This window comes from Atractosteus spatula, chromosome 25 (genome assembly GCF_055471065.1).
Source record: "Atractosteus spatula isolate fAtrSpa1 chromosome 25, fAtrSpa1.hap1, whole genome shotgun sequence".
NCBI classification, from domain to species: domain Eukaryota; kingdom Metazoa; phylum Chordata; class Actinopteri; order Semionotiformes; family Lepisosteidae; genus Atractosteus; species Atractosteus spatula.
In genome coordinates, this window is record NC_142730.1 from 1,047,901 (window position 1) to 1,062,044 (window position 14,144).

General features: G+C 52.0%; 1 protein-coding gene across 2 annotated transcripts; it reads right to left on the bottom strand.

The window, feature by feature from the left end:
• Positions 1 to 3,021: 3,021 nt before the first annotated feature.
• Positions 3,022 to 9,134, bottom strand: LOC148814944 (chemerin-like receptor 1). 2 transcript variants are annotated; one of them, XM_088905274.1, is made up of 2 exons: positions 9,006 to 9,134; positions 3,022 to 5,114 (listed from the first exon to the last, which is right to left on the bottom strand). In XM_088905274.1, the coding sequence occupies exon 2, from the start codon at positions 5,082 to 5,084 to the stop codon at positions 3,999 to 4,001; it is 1,086 nt and encodes a 361-aa protein (XP_088761400.1). In that variant the 5' UTR covers positions 5,085 to 5,114; positions 9,006 to 9,134; the 3' UTR covers positions 3,022 to 3,998. The 2 variants fall into 2 exon arrangements, with proteins under 2 accessions (XP_088761400.1, XP_088761401.1); XM_088905275.1 differs by lacking the exon at positions 9,006 to 9,134 and adding an exon at positions 8,937 to 8,962.
• Positions 9,135 to 14,144: the final 5,010 nt, after the last annotated feature.

The window sequence follows — 14,144 nt, forward strand, 5'->3', positions numbered from 1 at the left end:
GCCTGGAGCGCGGAGTTTTTCTTTCTGACTTCTGTTTCGCGCACAGCCCCCCTCTGTCTGGCCCTGTGGTCACCGACCGGGCTGTCGCTCACCTGCGCCCCGGTTTCTGAGCTGCCTGACTGAAGATGTGAGATGAGTGGTCTTCGCGTTGCGCGCGGGGAACTCATCTGACCGAGAGGGAGCCTGTAGGGACGGAGGAGGTGTCGAGCGAGTCAGAAAAACCCTGACGCTGGAAAATCAAGACGTTTGCACAGTGAAAACAAAATCAAAGATCTCGATCCCTCTTGCTGGAGAGCTTGAAAACGTGTTGTTGTTTTTTTTTTTACAAAGGCGATGCGGTTAAGCTCTTCACAGGCCTCCACACAGTTTCCACGCAGAGCTGCGACCGCGCGGTGCCCACATCTGCGACACGCTGCGAGTCATTTGCGACCAAATAAAAACACTTTTTTAAAAAAAAGTCAAGTGAAAGATGACGGCGGTTGCAGGTCAGAGCGCCCAAGTGCCTCTGTCCCAGCATCTCTCTCGGAGTCTCTGAAACAGGCCGAGCAAGCGGAGGGGCGTTGGAGCAGATCCCTGGCCGTCGCGCGGTAAAAGGCGTTACTTCACGGGCGCAGGGCGGTTCTCACACACTGTGACCTGAGCTGTTGCTCCAGGGTGCAGTAGGATTTCTCAGAAATCAAAATATTCCTTTTCCTAAAAGAGACATGGGTGGAACTGCCGGTGTTATTTCTGCAACAGTGAGAGGACCACTGACACAGGACAGAGTGGAGACTCCAGAACAGGCCTGACCCGCACAGCGCAGACTGGAGCAGAGACTCCAGAACAGGCCTGACCCGCACAGCGCAGGACAGAGCGGAGACTCCAGAACAGGCCTGACCCGCACAGCGCAGACTGGAGCAGAGACTCCAGAACAGCCTTTCTTACTGTGACAGATCAGTGCTGAAGTGATAATGAAGTTATTTGGCAGTGACGCATGTGCAGGTGGACCAATAGCTCTGTATATGGCTCCAATCTTGTACAATAATCAATGCCCTGATCAGTACCTCTGGACATTTATTCATGGTTTGTTGAAGCTATAGAGAAAAAACTATTGATCAAGCTCTGCTGTGATTATCAGCCCTCTTCAGTTTCACAAAGAAACCAGATTGACTAAGAGGTTTATATCACAGGAAAATTACACTCTCTGATGAAACTGAAATTATTCAGAATGTTTTCTTGAAATAACTGTCCTGGGGTCATCTTCCCACGTGCTTCACTTCCCTGCTCTCCTCTCTCGGCGCTGTGCCTGGGGGTCAGGTCTGCTGGCCTGCTCTCTCCACACTCCACAGTCCACAGTCCACAGCCACTGTGGGCAATGTGCTCCGGACACACACTCCAGCTCCCTGCCTCTCAGTCTGCACCGTGCAGGGACTACGCCCCCACGGGCTGCAACTCCTCACGAGCTTCGAGGAGGGTGTGAGGAACTGTGCTGGAGGGCGGTGCGGTGCGGTGGCTTTGCGGCTCAGGATCTGCGCCTGTGGCTGGAAGGTTGCCGGTTTGTATCCTGCAGCCGGCAGAGGAATCCTACTCCGTTGGGCCCCTGAGCAAGGCCCTTAACCCCAGCTGCTCCAGGGGCGCCGTATAAATGGCTGACCCTGCGCTCTGACCCCCAGCTTCTCTCCCTGTCTGTGTGTCTCATGGAGAGCAAGTTGGGGTATGTGAAAAGACAAATTCCTAACGTGAGAAATTGTACTGTGTATGGCCAATAAAGTGATCTTAGATCTTATCTTATCTTACTGTCTTGGAGAAACTCCTCGCTGGTCTGGTTACTGAGACACATTAATTCAGATTTCATCCACACACATACCTGCAGACATGTACGCACATACACACTCGTACATTCACACACACAGAGACACACAAAGCACCCACAGACAGACACAGACACAGGTACAGAGCAGGAGAAACACACCAAACCAGATCTTCAATTAGCAAGAAGCAGAAACCATTCATTTCCTGTGGGGCGGTGGGCTACAGCAGGATGTGATGAAGATTGCAAATCCCCCCAGAACTCCTGCCTCAGCCCCCCTCGCTCTGCCTCTTTCTGATTAACAGAGCGCGCTGGGCTAGATCGATCTAGGAGATAAGATTTCACACCGCGACACCTCCTCCGATCTGTTCCTGCCTTTACAGCAGAGTTCCTGTCAGGCAGAAAAAACTCCCTCCCTGCCCTCAGTGGTGAACTCTCCTGCCGTTTCGGGCAAGCCGAAACCGATCAGCTTCCCCATCACAGACGGGTCGCGGGCGAGATGTCTCCTCGATACCCAGGCCTTGCGCTCAGACAGAGCGGCGGGGCCTGTCCTTCAGCTCCCAGCCCACCTCGCCTGCCCGGAGTAAAACTGGTCTCGAGGAGGTGCCTGTCCCTCAGCTCGCAGGGGACGCCCTTGCTCAAGTGTGCTCTCAGACTGAAAGGCTCTGCTCTCTAGTCCAGCTGCACAGCAGGCCTGGCTCCCAGCACTGCTAACAGCAAGGAGCGCAGGACAGGCCCAGAGCAGTGGGCAGAACCGCAGCTCACAGCTTGCAGATGACAGGAGGTGGTAGTTGACTGAGCCCAGGATCTCATCCAGCTGTTTCTCTGGAAAAAAACAGGGAATCGGCTCCTACAACATGGCTTTTCCCAGTCCACAGCCCAGACCAGAACAATTTGTGAGTCCAGTTCTACAGCCCAGACCAGAACCAGAGCTCTGTGGGTCCAGTTCTACAGCCCAGACCAGAACCAGAGCTCTGCGGGTCCAGGTCCACAGCCCAGACCAGAACCAGTCCAGCACCAGAGATCTGGCAACAAAATGTCCCTCCATCTCTTCCAGCTTCAGGTTTTAAGTCACTTTGGGGGGGGGCAGGGGGGTCTGTCTGGCACAAAAACATTTCACCCCAAGACTATAAGCCAGCACCTGGATTTCCGCTAAGTAAGGCTGACTGGGTAAGTGTGGATCCAGGTTCCTACAGCATGAATTTAAACATGATAATAGTCACAATAAATTTCATGAGTATAAAGCTTTATTTAACCAGATGAGTCAGCCTTCTCCCTCATGGCCATTCACACATATGGACAGCACAGTGTCTAGGGTGTACAGAGTGAAAATGTACATTATATAGGGTAACACATTCCAGACTTTTACTGAATATTGTATAATTAAAAACAGTATGTCAGATGCTATAATCTGATTTGATAACAAAAAGATCAGAAATATTATCAGCTCTAGAATACCCTTTTGTCTGTTTGCTGTTATCCGTACCGTGCTGAATGAACTTCCATCTTAATATCCTTAATTGAACTGTCAATAAGCTTAATTGCACATCTGTACCTAACTGTACACAGCTGTGTGACATGAATTGGCCACCTTATACGCATTACAAACGTTATAAAAGACAGAACGAAGCCTGATTGCATTTGCTAATTAAACAAAAAATGGCTGTCCCCATCACCAGGCCAGGATCCCCCTGAACCAGGAGAGGGATATTTTAATATTTTCACAAATGAACACTACAGGAAATGACGAGAGAATTGAAAATCAAATGACACAGTAAACTGTCCAACGAGAGTTGAGAAAGATGAACTCAGAACTGTGCCTGCAAATTCCCTGCTGGCACCAGAGCCTGGTGCTTTCAGAACTCACAGAATTCATTCGTCATATACAGGGTTCACAGAAAACACAATCTTCACCTGCTACAACGAGTTTTCAACACGCAAAGCTTTGCTTAACAGTAACGTGCAACATAAATGATCTCAAGACAATGAGACAGGAGCAAAGGTGGGGAGTTTAGCGCCCCCTGCTGGTCTAAAGGGAGCCGTGCTTCAGCCCTGTCGTCCAGTTCTCCTTCTCCACTCAGAAGCTGGGAAGCTCTTCCGCTGTCTGCCCCTCCGTGATGCCCTTTGCCCCACACTCTCCGCCGGGCCCGTACTGCCCTCGTGGGAAAGGGGCGAGGAGATCTTGGGGTACGGGGATCGCTGCGCTCCTCTACAGCGGCTCGTGGGCGCCGTTGTCCTCGTCGGGGAAGTCGGTGACCAGGGTGTTCTTCTGGTGCACCTGCATGAGCGAGTCAGCGTGCGCCGTGGACCGGCGGGTGGAGCTCAGCAGGTGCTCCTCCAGGAAGGCGCTCTCTAGCACCAGCAGGAAGGACCTGCGGAACTTCTCCCGGAAGTCCTGGCACATGCACACGTACAGGATGGGGTTCATGCAGCTGTTGAGGAAGGCCAGGCTGGCGGAGATGGTCACTCCATGCAACACCACATAGCCCAGGGGACTCTGCCAAGACTTTTCCTCTTGGAGCTTCAATTCCAGGAGCTGGAAGATGTGGAAGGGCACCCAGCATAAGAAAAAGGTCAGGATGACGGCCAGGATGACCCGGAAGGGCTTGAGGGACTTCTTCCTCTGGATGGTGTGGAAGCGGTAGCCGATGGCCACATAGGAGCAGACGATGATGATGAAAGGAAACAGGAAGCCCATGAAGAAACGGAAGAGAACCAGCTTGTCGTAGGCCTCCCTTCCATGGGATGGGCTATAGGCACATTTTGTGCCATTGGAGCCCTGATCTACGATGTCTCGGTAGGCCGCGAAGGGGATGCTGCAGCAGCAGGCCAGGACCCACACCAGCAGGCAGGCCACCTCCGCGCGGCGGGGGGTGCGCCGGTTGACCGCCCACACGGCGGCCATCACGGACAGGCAGCGGTCCAGGCTGATGGTGGTGAGGAGGAAGATGCTGGCGAACATGTTGAGGACGATGACGAAGTTGTTGAGCCGGCACATGTCGCGGCCGAAGGGCCAGTGGAAGCCCATGGCGGTGTACGCGATGGTGAAGGGCAGGAAGACGGTGAACAGGAAGTCGGCCACGGCCAGGTTGAGGAACCAGATGGTGTTGACCGTCTTCTTCATCTTGAAGCCGGTGATCCAGATGACCAGGCCGTTGCCGATGGTGCCCAGCACGAAGGCCAGGCAGTACATCATGATGGTGGCTATGGTCATGGAGTGCATGGTTGTGGCATGGCCTTGCTCATAATCATAATCATAATATTGTGGAGTGGGAGTGACAGTGGTGTAGTTCATTTTCAACTGCTCAGAGTCCTCCAGATGATCCTGCAACAACAGGGCAGCAGCACAAACCAGCTCAAAACCCTGGACAGCAGCTCTCATGCTCTGTGCAGACAAGCTACTGACCCGACACGACTGCACAGCTCGAACTGCAACCCCCTCCCCCCAGCCTTGTGCCGGACTGGAATCGGACTCCGGACGGTGAAAATACGGAAAATATCCGCCGCCCTCGTCTTCATCGACGAGCTCCGCAGCCGATTCAGAATATCTGAAAGGAGGGGTTAGTCTCTCTCTCTCTCTCAAAATAAAACAAAATAAAAGTGATGTGAGCCTTCTGCAGTGTTGGCTGGGGAGCTGATTCTTGGTAAAAGTAGCAAAACTGATGTAATCACCAGTCAGACCGAGACTGCGCCTCAAGAAGGAACAGTGAGGAGTAGAACAGTGTGCCTCTGCAGTAACTGTAACGAACAAACTCACATTCCTCCTGCACACAGGGGGCGGCACTGCTGCCTCACAGCACTGGGGCCCTGGGTTCAACTCCTGGAGAGCTGTCTGCGTGATGTTCGTATGCTCTCCTTACGTTTGGTGTGAGTGAGTGTGTCTGTGTGTGTCCTGTGATGGACTGGCGTCTTGTCCAGGGTGTGTGTCTGTGTGTGTCCTGTGATGGACTGGCGTCCTGTCCAGGGTGTGTGAGTGTGTGTGTCCTGTGATGGACTGGCGTCTTGTCCAGGGTGTGTGTCTGTGTGTGTCCTGTGATGGACTGGCGTCCTGTCCAGGGTGTGTGAGTGTGTGTGTCCTGTGATGGACTGGCGTCCTGTCCAGGGTGTGTGAGTGTGTGTGTCCTGTGATGTACTGGCGTCCTGTCCAGGGTGTATGAGTGTGTGTGTCCTGTGATGGACTGGCGTCCTGTCCAGGGTGTGTGTCTGTGTGTGTCCTGTGATGGACTGGCGTCTTGTCCAGGGTGTATGAGTGTGTGTGTCCTGTGATGGACTGGCGTCCTGTCCAGGGTGTGTGAGTGTGTGTGTCCTGTGATGGACTGGCGTCCAGTCCATCACAGGACTGTGTGTCCTGTGTCTGTGTGTCTGTGTGTGTCCTGTGATGGACTGGCGTCCTGTCCAGGGTGTGTGTCTGTGTGTGTCCTGTGATGGACTGGCGTCTTGTCCAGGGTGTGTGTCTGTGTGTGTCCTGTGATGGACTGGTGTCCTGTCCAGGGTGTGAGTGTCTGTGTGTGTCCTGTGATGGACTGGCGTCCTGTCCAGGGTGTGTGTCTGTGTGTGTCCTGTGATGGACTGGCGTCCTGTCCAGGGTGTGTGAGTGTGTGTGTCCTGTGATGGACTGGCGTCCTGTCCAGGGTGTGTGTCTGTGTGTGTCCTGTGATGGACTGGCGTCCTGTCCAGAGCGTATCCTGCCTTGCGCCTGTTGCTTGCTGGGAGAGGCTCCAGCTCCCCTGTGACTCTGTACTGGATAAAGTGGTTAGAGGACGAGTGGGCGGATGGTATAATTGTTCCTGGACAATTCCTGATTTCGCTGGGTGGGCAGTAGGGGGCTCTGCTGTCTTTGTCGTAGCTCTGCGGGGTGCTGCCAGAGTGCTCAGTGTGGAGTCCAGGCAAGATTAACACTTGACACAGAACCAGTTTTTGTTAATTTTAACCAACTAAGTTTCTAAATCACAAAGTTAAAAAACAGCAGCAAGTGAAATGAAATCAGAGAGAAAAGGGAACTGAAACTCCCTGGGCAGCGTGATTGTGTATAATTTGAGCCTGAAGACTGTTTTGTCCTCAGGGCTGGTAGTCACTGAGGTCTCCCGCAGTTTCTCCTTCATCGCCCCTCACCCTGCGCAGCAGAGCTTACAGGCACAGCCCTGCTCCTCGCAGCTGTATTCCTCTTACTGCTCTAAGGCTCTTGTATTGTGCACTGCGGTAAACCTGCAGCCTAAATCTTTAAAACACAGTGTGCACTCAGAGGGAGGTCAGAGGAATTGATACTACTGTCACTACTAGCCAGCAGCCATATCACCCTGCAACTCACAACTGGCAACCCACTGAAGCTAAGCAGGTGTGAGCCTGGTCAGTACCTGGATGGGAGACCTCCTGGGAAAAACTAAGGTTGCCGCTGGAAGAGGTGTTAGTGGGGCCAGCAGGGGGCACTCACCCTGCGGTCCATGTGGGTCCTAATGCCCCAGTATAGTGACGGGGACACTATACTGTAAACAGGCGCCGTCCTTCGGATGAGATGTAAAACCAAGGTCCTGACTCTCTGTGGTCATTAAAAAAAAAAAAAAAAAAATCCAAGTTGGGGTATAACCCTGGTGTTCTGGCCAAATTTCCCATTGGCCCTTACCAATCATGGCCTCCTAATAATCCCCATCTATGAATTGGCTTCATCACTCTGCTCTCCTCCCCACTGAGAGCTGATGTGTGGCTGCTGTCGCATCATCCAGGTGGGGCTGCACATTGGTGGTGGAGGGGATCCCCATGACCTGTAAAGCGCTTTGAGTGGAGTGTCCAGAAAAGCGCTATATAAGTGTAAGCGCTATATAAGTGTAAGCAATTATTATTATTATTACTACTGATACTACAGCTGATACTGATACTACTGATACTACAGCTGTTACTGCCACTACTACTGATACTACAGCTGCTACTATTGCTATTACTGCCACTGATATTGCTGCTTGATTATCGATACTACTACCACTACTTATACCACTGTCACCGCTACTGATACAGCTCCTGATAATACTAATGCTACTACTACCGATACTTACTCTGATACCGCTACCGGTGCTGCTTTTACTAACTGCTACTGATCTGTCCCACTTTCGGTGATGCTGTACCTCAGCTGGCCACAGCTGGCCAGCTGCTCTGACACACAGCCAAGCCATGTGCACCAGGTGTCCAGCTGTCAGCTCAACACGACAGGCTGAACCCCTTGAATCTCTCAGCCCCTTCTTCTCAGAGAGAGGACACTAAGCCTAGCTCTTCGGCAGTGAGCCACAGGTCTTGAAAGGGCGGGGCCCTGGGCTTTCAGACACAGAAAAAGTCTGGGAATGTGTGTTACAGCCCCGCCAGCTCAGACTCCCTGGGCAATAGCTCTGCTCTCCCCCTCTCGAACCCTTGACTGGCCGGTCAAGCAGGGGTTCACCCATGTCCCATGTCCTAACTTTCACTGCGGAGCTGCTGTCCAGGAAGTGGACAACAATGAGCTCGAGGCCTGGGGGAGCCGTGGGCCGTGAGAGACCCTCCTGTCTCACCTCCCCTGCCCCCCCTGTGCACCCCGACATGAGCCCCCATCGCGCTGTTTCAAGACATCTGACCTCTCTCAGCTTTCGGCTGCTGTTGCAATTCTCGTTTCTGCGGCTCCAGCCCTGACGTCCGAGGACCAGACCGTGCTAGTTTCTGTCTGAGTCCGCATCTGAGCACCAGCAGCACGAAAGCTTCGTCCCTAATTAACCAACAAGCTCATGAGAAATGAATCCACACCCTTACGGTGTCAAAGTGCACTAAAAACCAATGCCCCAATCTAAGCCACACTTCTGTTTCACTAGTGATTCAGAGATTCACAGGGTAATACAATAGCCAGTTGGTGCTCCCCAGGATACTTGCCAACACAGATTACGAGTTGTTTTGTGCACCTATGACAGTAGAAGGCTTTGATAAAATGTGTGCACATATGAACGTCTTACTTCGGGCGATGCACGAAATGTGACAAAAAGGGAGAGAATAGGAGGAAAGAGATTAAGGCAATTCAGAAAAAAATTTAGACAAGCCAATTAATGCAAAAAAGTTGTCTTCGTATGTACAGTTGAAATGCATGCAAAAATAAATTCATTTTAGAACCCGTGATGCACAGATGTGTGTTACTCACTCTTTGCCATAAGGAACAAAAATAGAAGTCTATATGACGATATAGAAATCCAGGCAGTGGTCCCCTCACCTGCGGGTTTCTGGGAAGGTGTGGCCCCCAGCTCCAGCGCCGTGGTCAGTGCCCCTGAGTTCAGCCCCTCTGGCCCTTGCCTCCAGCCCTCACGCTGCGCCCGTGACAACACAGCGACTGCACTGCACTGGCTCCTCCGCAGCCAGTTCCTGTTCACACAGAAAAAAAAAAGAAGAAGTGAAAAAAAAAGCTTCCTCCACTCATTGGCAAACAGGAGGCAGAGCAATAGAGCAAGAGCTTTCTTAGAAGCACCAGGGCTCACCTCAGGCGAAGGCTGCCCAGTGGCCAGAGCTTCAGGGACCGTCGGCCAAAGAGGGAAATATTCTATTCCCAGCACTGCGATTCCCCACAGACAGGACTCCAGACGCTCACATGCAGCAGCAGGCCGAACGGGTTCTTGGCTCTGTGTCTCCCGGTGAGATTTCCCTGCAGATATGGCTTCCTTTATTTTGTTGCCCGGAGCATGGCAAAGTCTAGCTCGGGCTATTCCTTCTTGCATTCTGCAGGATTTGTCCCATTAATCATGGGGCAAGAATCCGAGGTTAGGAGTGACTCCTCCTGGACACAAGGAGCTGAGCGCTTTCCAGAGCCCGACGCCTCCTGCTCCCTCAGCGCCCTTCCCCTGAGGGCGAGCAGCTCACTAAACACACACACAAAACAGAACTGTCCAGCTGGGATTTGGGAAGCTGGCTCCTCTTCCCCGCCTGGCTTTAGTTTCAAGGGGTCGGACTTGGAGCTGTTTGCTTATAGATCAACACTGATCCTTAACACCTGGAAATAATACCGCAATCAAGCTAGCAGTCGGGAATGTGGAGCGCCCTCTAGGGGAAAGGATGCTCAACCCTAACACTTGTGAGGCTAACTGAGGCTCAGTTGGAGCAGCTTATCCCTCCTCCGCAGGTCTTAATTGGCTCGTTGGATTTGAAAGAGACCCTGCTGGACTGCCTGTGGCCTAATGGGGCTGCAGACAATGAGGCCCCCGAGTTCCGATGTGAAAGACTTCTGTCAGTCTCAGAGCAATCTCTTCAACACAGTGCACACACACAACAAATATCATACACTCAACAAGCACGGTACACACTCAACAAGCACCGCACAAACTCAACAAGCACCACACACGCAACAAATGTCACACACACGCACCACAAACCTCACACATACGCACTACAGCTCATGGAGTTCAGAAGAAGACCAGAGTTGCTCATTCTTCCTGGCAATAAGTGGCTTACAGGTCTTCTAATGAATTAAGTCATGTCAGATACTGCAAATATCTTATAAGGGCAGGCAAACCTGCTGTCAACAAAACCACTCAATAAGTAACCACTGTTTCTGTTATGACTGTCCGTGCTCATATTATACACTGCAAACTACTGATGAGGCAGAATAAAACAACTGTAATTCATATTACAATATCTTTTACATAACAGGTCTGTGGGTCTGTGCAACAAGGCCTCTGTTGTAGAAGAGAACACGGCAGCTCATTGTAAAACCTGGAGCGGATCAGACAGCTGGGAATCTGACTGACAGCATGGTAAAACCTGGAGCGGATCGCACTGCTGTGCATGATTAACTTGCTTCAGTTTAGAGGCTGTGTTTGATTTTCGCCATTCCCTCCAGCACAACGTTGCCAAGCTCTTCTCCTGGTCTCTATATCCGACAGGGAAGAACCAGTGGAGGGGATCCCCATTACATGTAAAGCGCTTTGAGCGGAGTGTCCAGAAAAGTGCTATATAAGTGTTAGGAATCTGTATTAATTATTATTATCGAATTAGTTGCTCTCAGCTAAGTGAATCGCCTCTGCGTGTCTCCTGCTGGGGCTTCAGTGGAGGAGTGTGTGGGTCAGGGAGCTGGTGCACATATCGGGAATTAATTTCAGTCTTTTTCACTCTCTGTACACACACTCAGATAGATTTACTGAACACAAACACAACTGGTCCTAACACTTGTAGAGTGTTAAAGATTAGATGCTTTGATAAGATGTTAACTGGCTTAGAGAGAAAAACACTTTTTTTGGCGTTTCCATCACTTCACATCGCTGTAGGAAGGCAGCTGTTTTTACCTTGTGTTTTAAATAGCTGTGACGGTATGCTTGGGCCCAAAGTAACACAGGACCGTGTTTACAGTTTGTTTGCTGGTTAAATGGTTAACACTTCTTCAGGCTGCAAAGCTCGCTGCGCAGACACATCGACAGTTTCTTGAAACAGAACCACCTTAATGTTAATTTACATGCAGATCATCACTAGCAAAGCCCTGTTAGTGCCCAGTCAAGAGCAGTGGATCAGCACTCTACCATATTAACCCTTCTCTCTCTCTCAGTGCAGTGTTAATGTACTGGAGTGTCCAGTCAGTGTGTCTGTATTAACCCTTCTCTCTCTCTCAGTGCAGTGTTAATGTACTGGAGTGTCCAGTCAGTGTGTCTGTATTAACCCCTCTCTCTCTCAGTGCAGTGTTAATGTACTGGAGTGTCCAGTCAGTGTGTCTGTATTAACCCCTCTCTCTCTCAGTGCAGTGTTAATGTACTGGAGTGTCCAGTCAGTGTGTCTGTATTAACCCCTCTCTCTCAGTGCAGTGTTAATGTACCGGAGTGTCCAGTCAGTGTGTCTGTATTAACCCCTCTCTCTCAGTGCAGTGTTAATGTACTGGAGTGTCCAGTCAGTGTGTCTGTATTAACCCCTCTCTCTCTCAGTGCAGTGTTAATGTTTGGCTCGTGATGAGGTTGTGATGAAGGTGTTTACAAGCTGCAGCTGGAAGGAAACCACTGTGGGGGTGTGGGGGGTGTCAGGCATGTGTGCAGTTGTCAAGAACACAGCAGTTTCACACCTGATAAGCAGTAGCATCACAAACCCCAAAAAGAAGGTTGAAGAGGTGACCCCCCCACCTCATGCCTCAGAAACACAGACACTCCCTCCCTCGCTGCCTCACACACATGCACAGTGGCACGTACACACACCTCCACGTGCACGTGCACACACACACCCCAGAGGCACCGCACGTGCGGCTGGAAGATCGAGGGGGTGGGAGGGTAATTTGGGGGCTGTGCAGGGTTTTGGAGGTGATGAACACACACGAGACTCACGGCACTCCTGACAGCAGTACAGCACAGCAGAAGGAAAGGCTCACGGGTTCGAACGAGAGGAGCCGTTCAGCCCAGCCGGCTCGTGGGGTCCGTGCTTGTTCCAGCGTCTCCTCGTAGGCTCGAACCCCGACTGTTTTCAGAACCATCTCTTTACTTCAGGCAGCGGAGGCCCCTGAGGTGTCCATGTCCTGAAACGGGCTTCTTCCTGGCCCGATGGGCCACAGTCCTCAGAGCAGCGGTGAGAGGGACAGGCTGAGTAATCTCATCAGGACGACCCGCGATCAGCTCCAGTGCCGAGCAGGACCGAGCCGGGCTCTCAACGAGAACCTCAGCCCGATCGCAGTCTGACAATGAAACCCAGAGCGCTCTTCCGCGAGAGTGGGGACCTTCCGCCCGCGCTCTTCAGAGCTGCAGGGACAGGTTCATGACCCAGAGCTTGGAAATAAGTGTTCTGGAGGAGGCCCGACCTGAGCACGAACCGAACCGAGCCCAACCCAGGCCAAACCTGAGCGTGACCCGTGCCTGAACCGGGCCCAACGCAAGCAAACTGAGCCCGACCCTAGCCCAACCCGAGCCCGACCCGAGTTCAACTCGGGACCGACCCAAGCCTGGCAGCATCTCCAGCTGAGATTATAGCCTCCCAGATCCTAATTCCTGTGGAATTCCTGTCTTTCCCACATGTGCAGGATTGCACAGGCCAGCAAACTCCAGACTCCAGGTCAAGCTGAGAGCTGCAGTGATGGAGTCGGACAAGTGGTCACTCTGCCCACCTTCCTGATCCGCAAGGGCAGCTGTGATGCCGGTCCAGGTTCGAGCTCGGGTGCCATGACAACCACAGAGGCTGCGGGATCCACATTCATCCAGAGAGGCTCCAAAGCAGCCTGGGACGTTCCTCCTTATAGGGGACAGGAAGAAAGAATCTTGCTGAGGCCTCGACGGTCCAACCTCCCAGGCATCATTTCCTGCTTCCTGTTTCAGCCAGGGTGGCACTGCAGTGCGGTGTGGTGTGTGCGTCAGTGTGGGGACGAGTCAGGAGAGAGCTGCTGACACAGACCTCCCCACAACCGGATACGACTTTTGTTACAGAGCAAGGGGCATCTTTTAAATCGGAGATTGTCAAGGCTGTTAATGAAGGTTGTCTTCCCCCTGTGTGGAGTGTAAGAGTGCGACTGCATGTGGCCGTGAGTGTGCTTGATTGTGAGAACGTATCCACCAGTATGAGTGTGTGTGCCTGATTGTGAGAACGTACGCACCAGTATGAGTGTGTGTGCCTGATTGTGAGAACGTACGCACCAGTATGAGTGTGTGTGCCTGATTGTGAGAACTTACGCACCAGTATGAGTGTGTGTGCCTGATTGTGAGAACTTACGCACCAGTATGAGTGTGTGTGCCTGACTGTGAGAACATATGCACCAGTATGAGTGTGTGTGCCTGATTGTGAGAACGTATGCACCAGTATGAGTGTGTGTGCACAGGCCAGTGAGTGAGTGTGATTGTGGAGGAGGCTGGCTTGCATCACCTCAGAGACAGGGCTGCACTTCTCTGTCAAACCAAACCACATGGTTTTGAGTTCTAAGCTATAACCAAGGGCAGTCACAGCCAGGAGGGCAGAGCAGTTTTGGGGGACCAGGGGGACCCCAAAAACACCTGTGCTGTGCAAAAAAAAAAACAGAAGAAGAAAAACACTTCGACCCCCGCAGATGGAGACCTGGTCCAGTACAGACATCCAGACACTTTTCAGACGGCATCAGGGCCAAATCAAATTTCCTCTCTATGCATGTGTGGTTTCTGAACAACCGAAATTCTGATGCGAAACCTTTGGCTGAACACTGAAACCGTACATCGGTTGTAGGCTTGGAATTCCTCTTCAATTTCACCCAGAAAACAACATCCCTCCACTGCTGAAATAAACTGAGACACACCGGGCCAGACAGGACCCTGCTGGCCTCGCCCACCCAGCACCGAGCTCGGGGTCTCCAAGTCATCCAGCCCTCCCGAAGCTCGCTTGGCACACTAGCAGCTAAAGCCCAAAAAAACACTTCCCTGGGCCACAGGACAACACC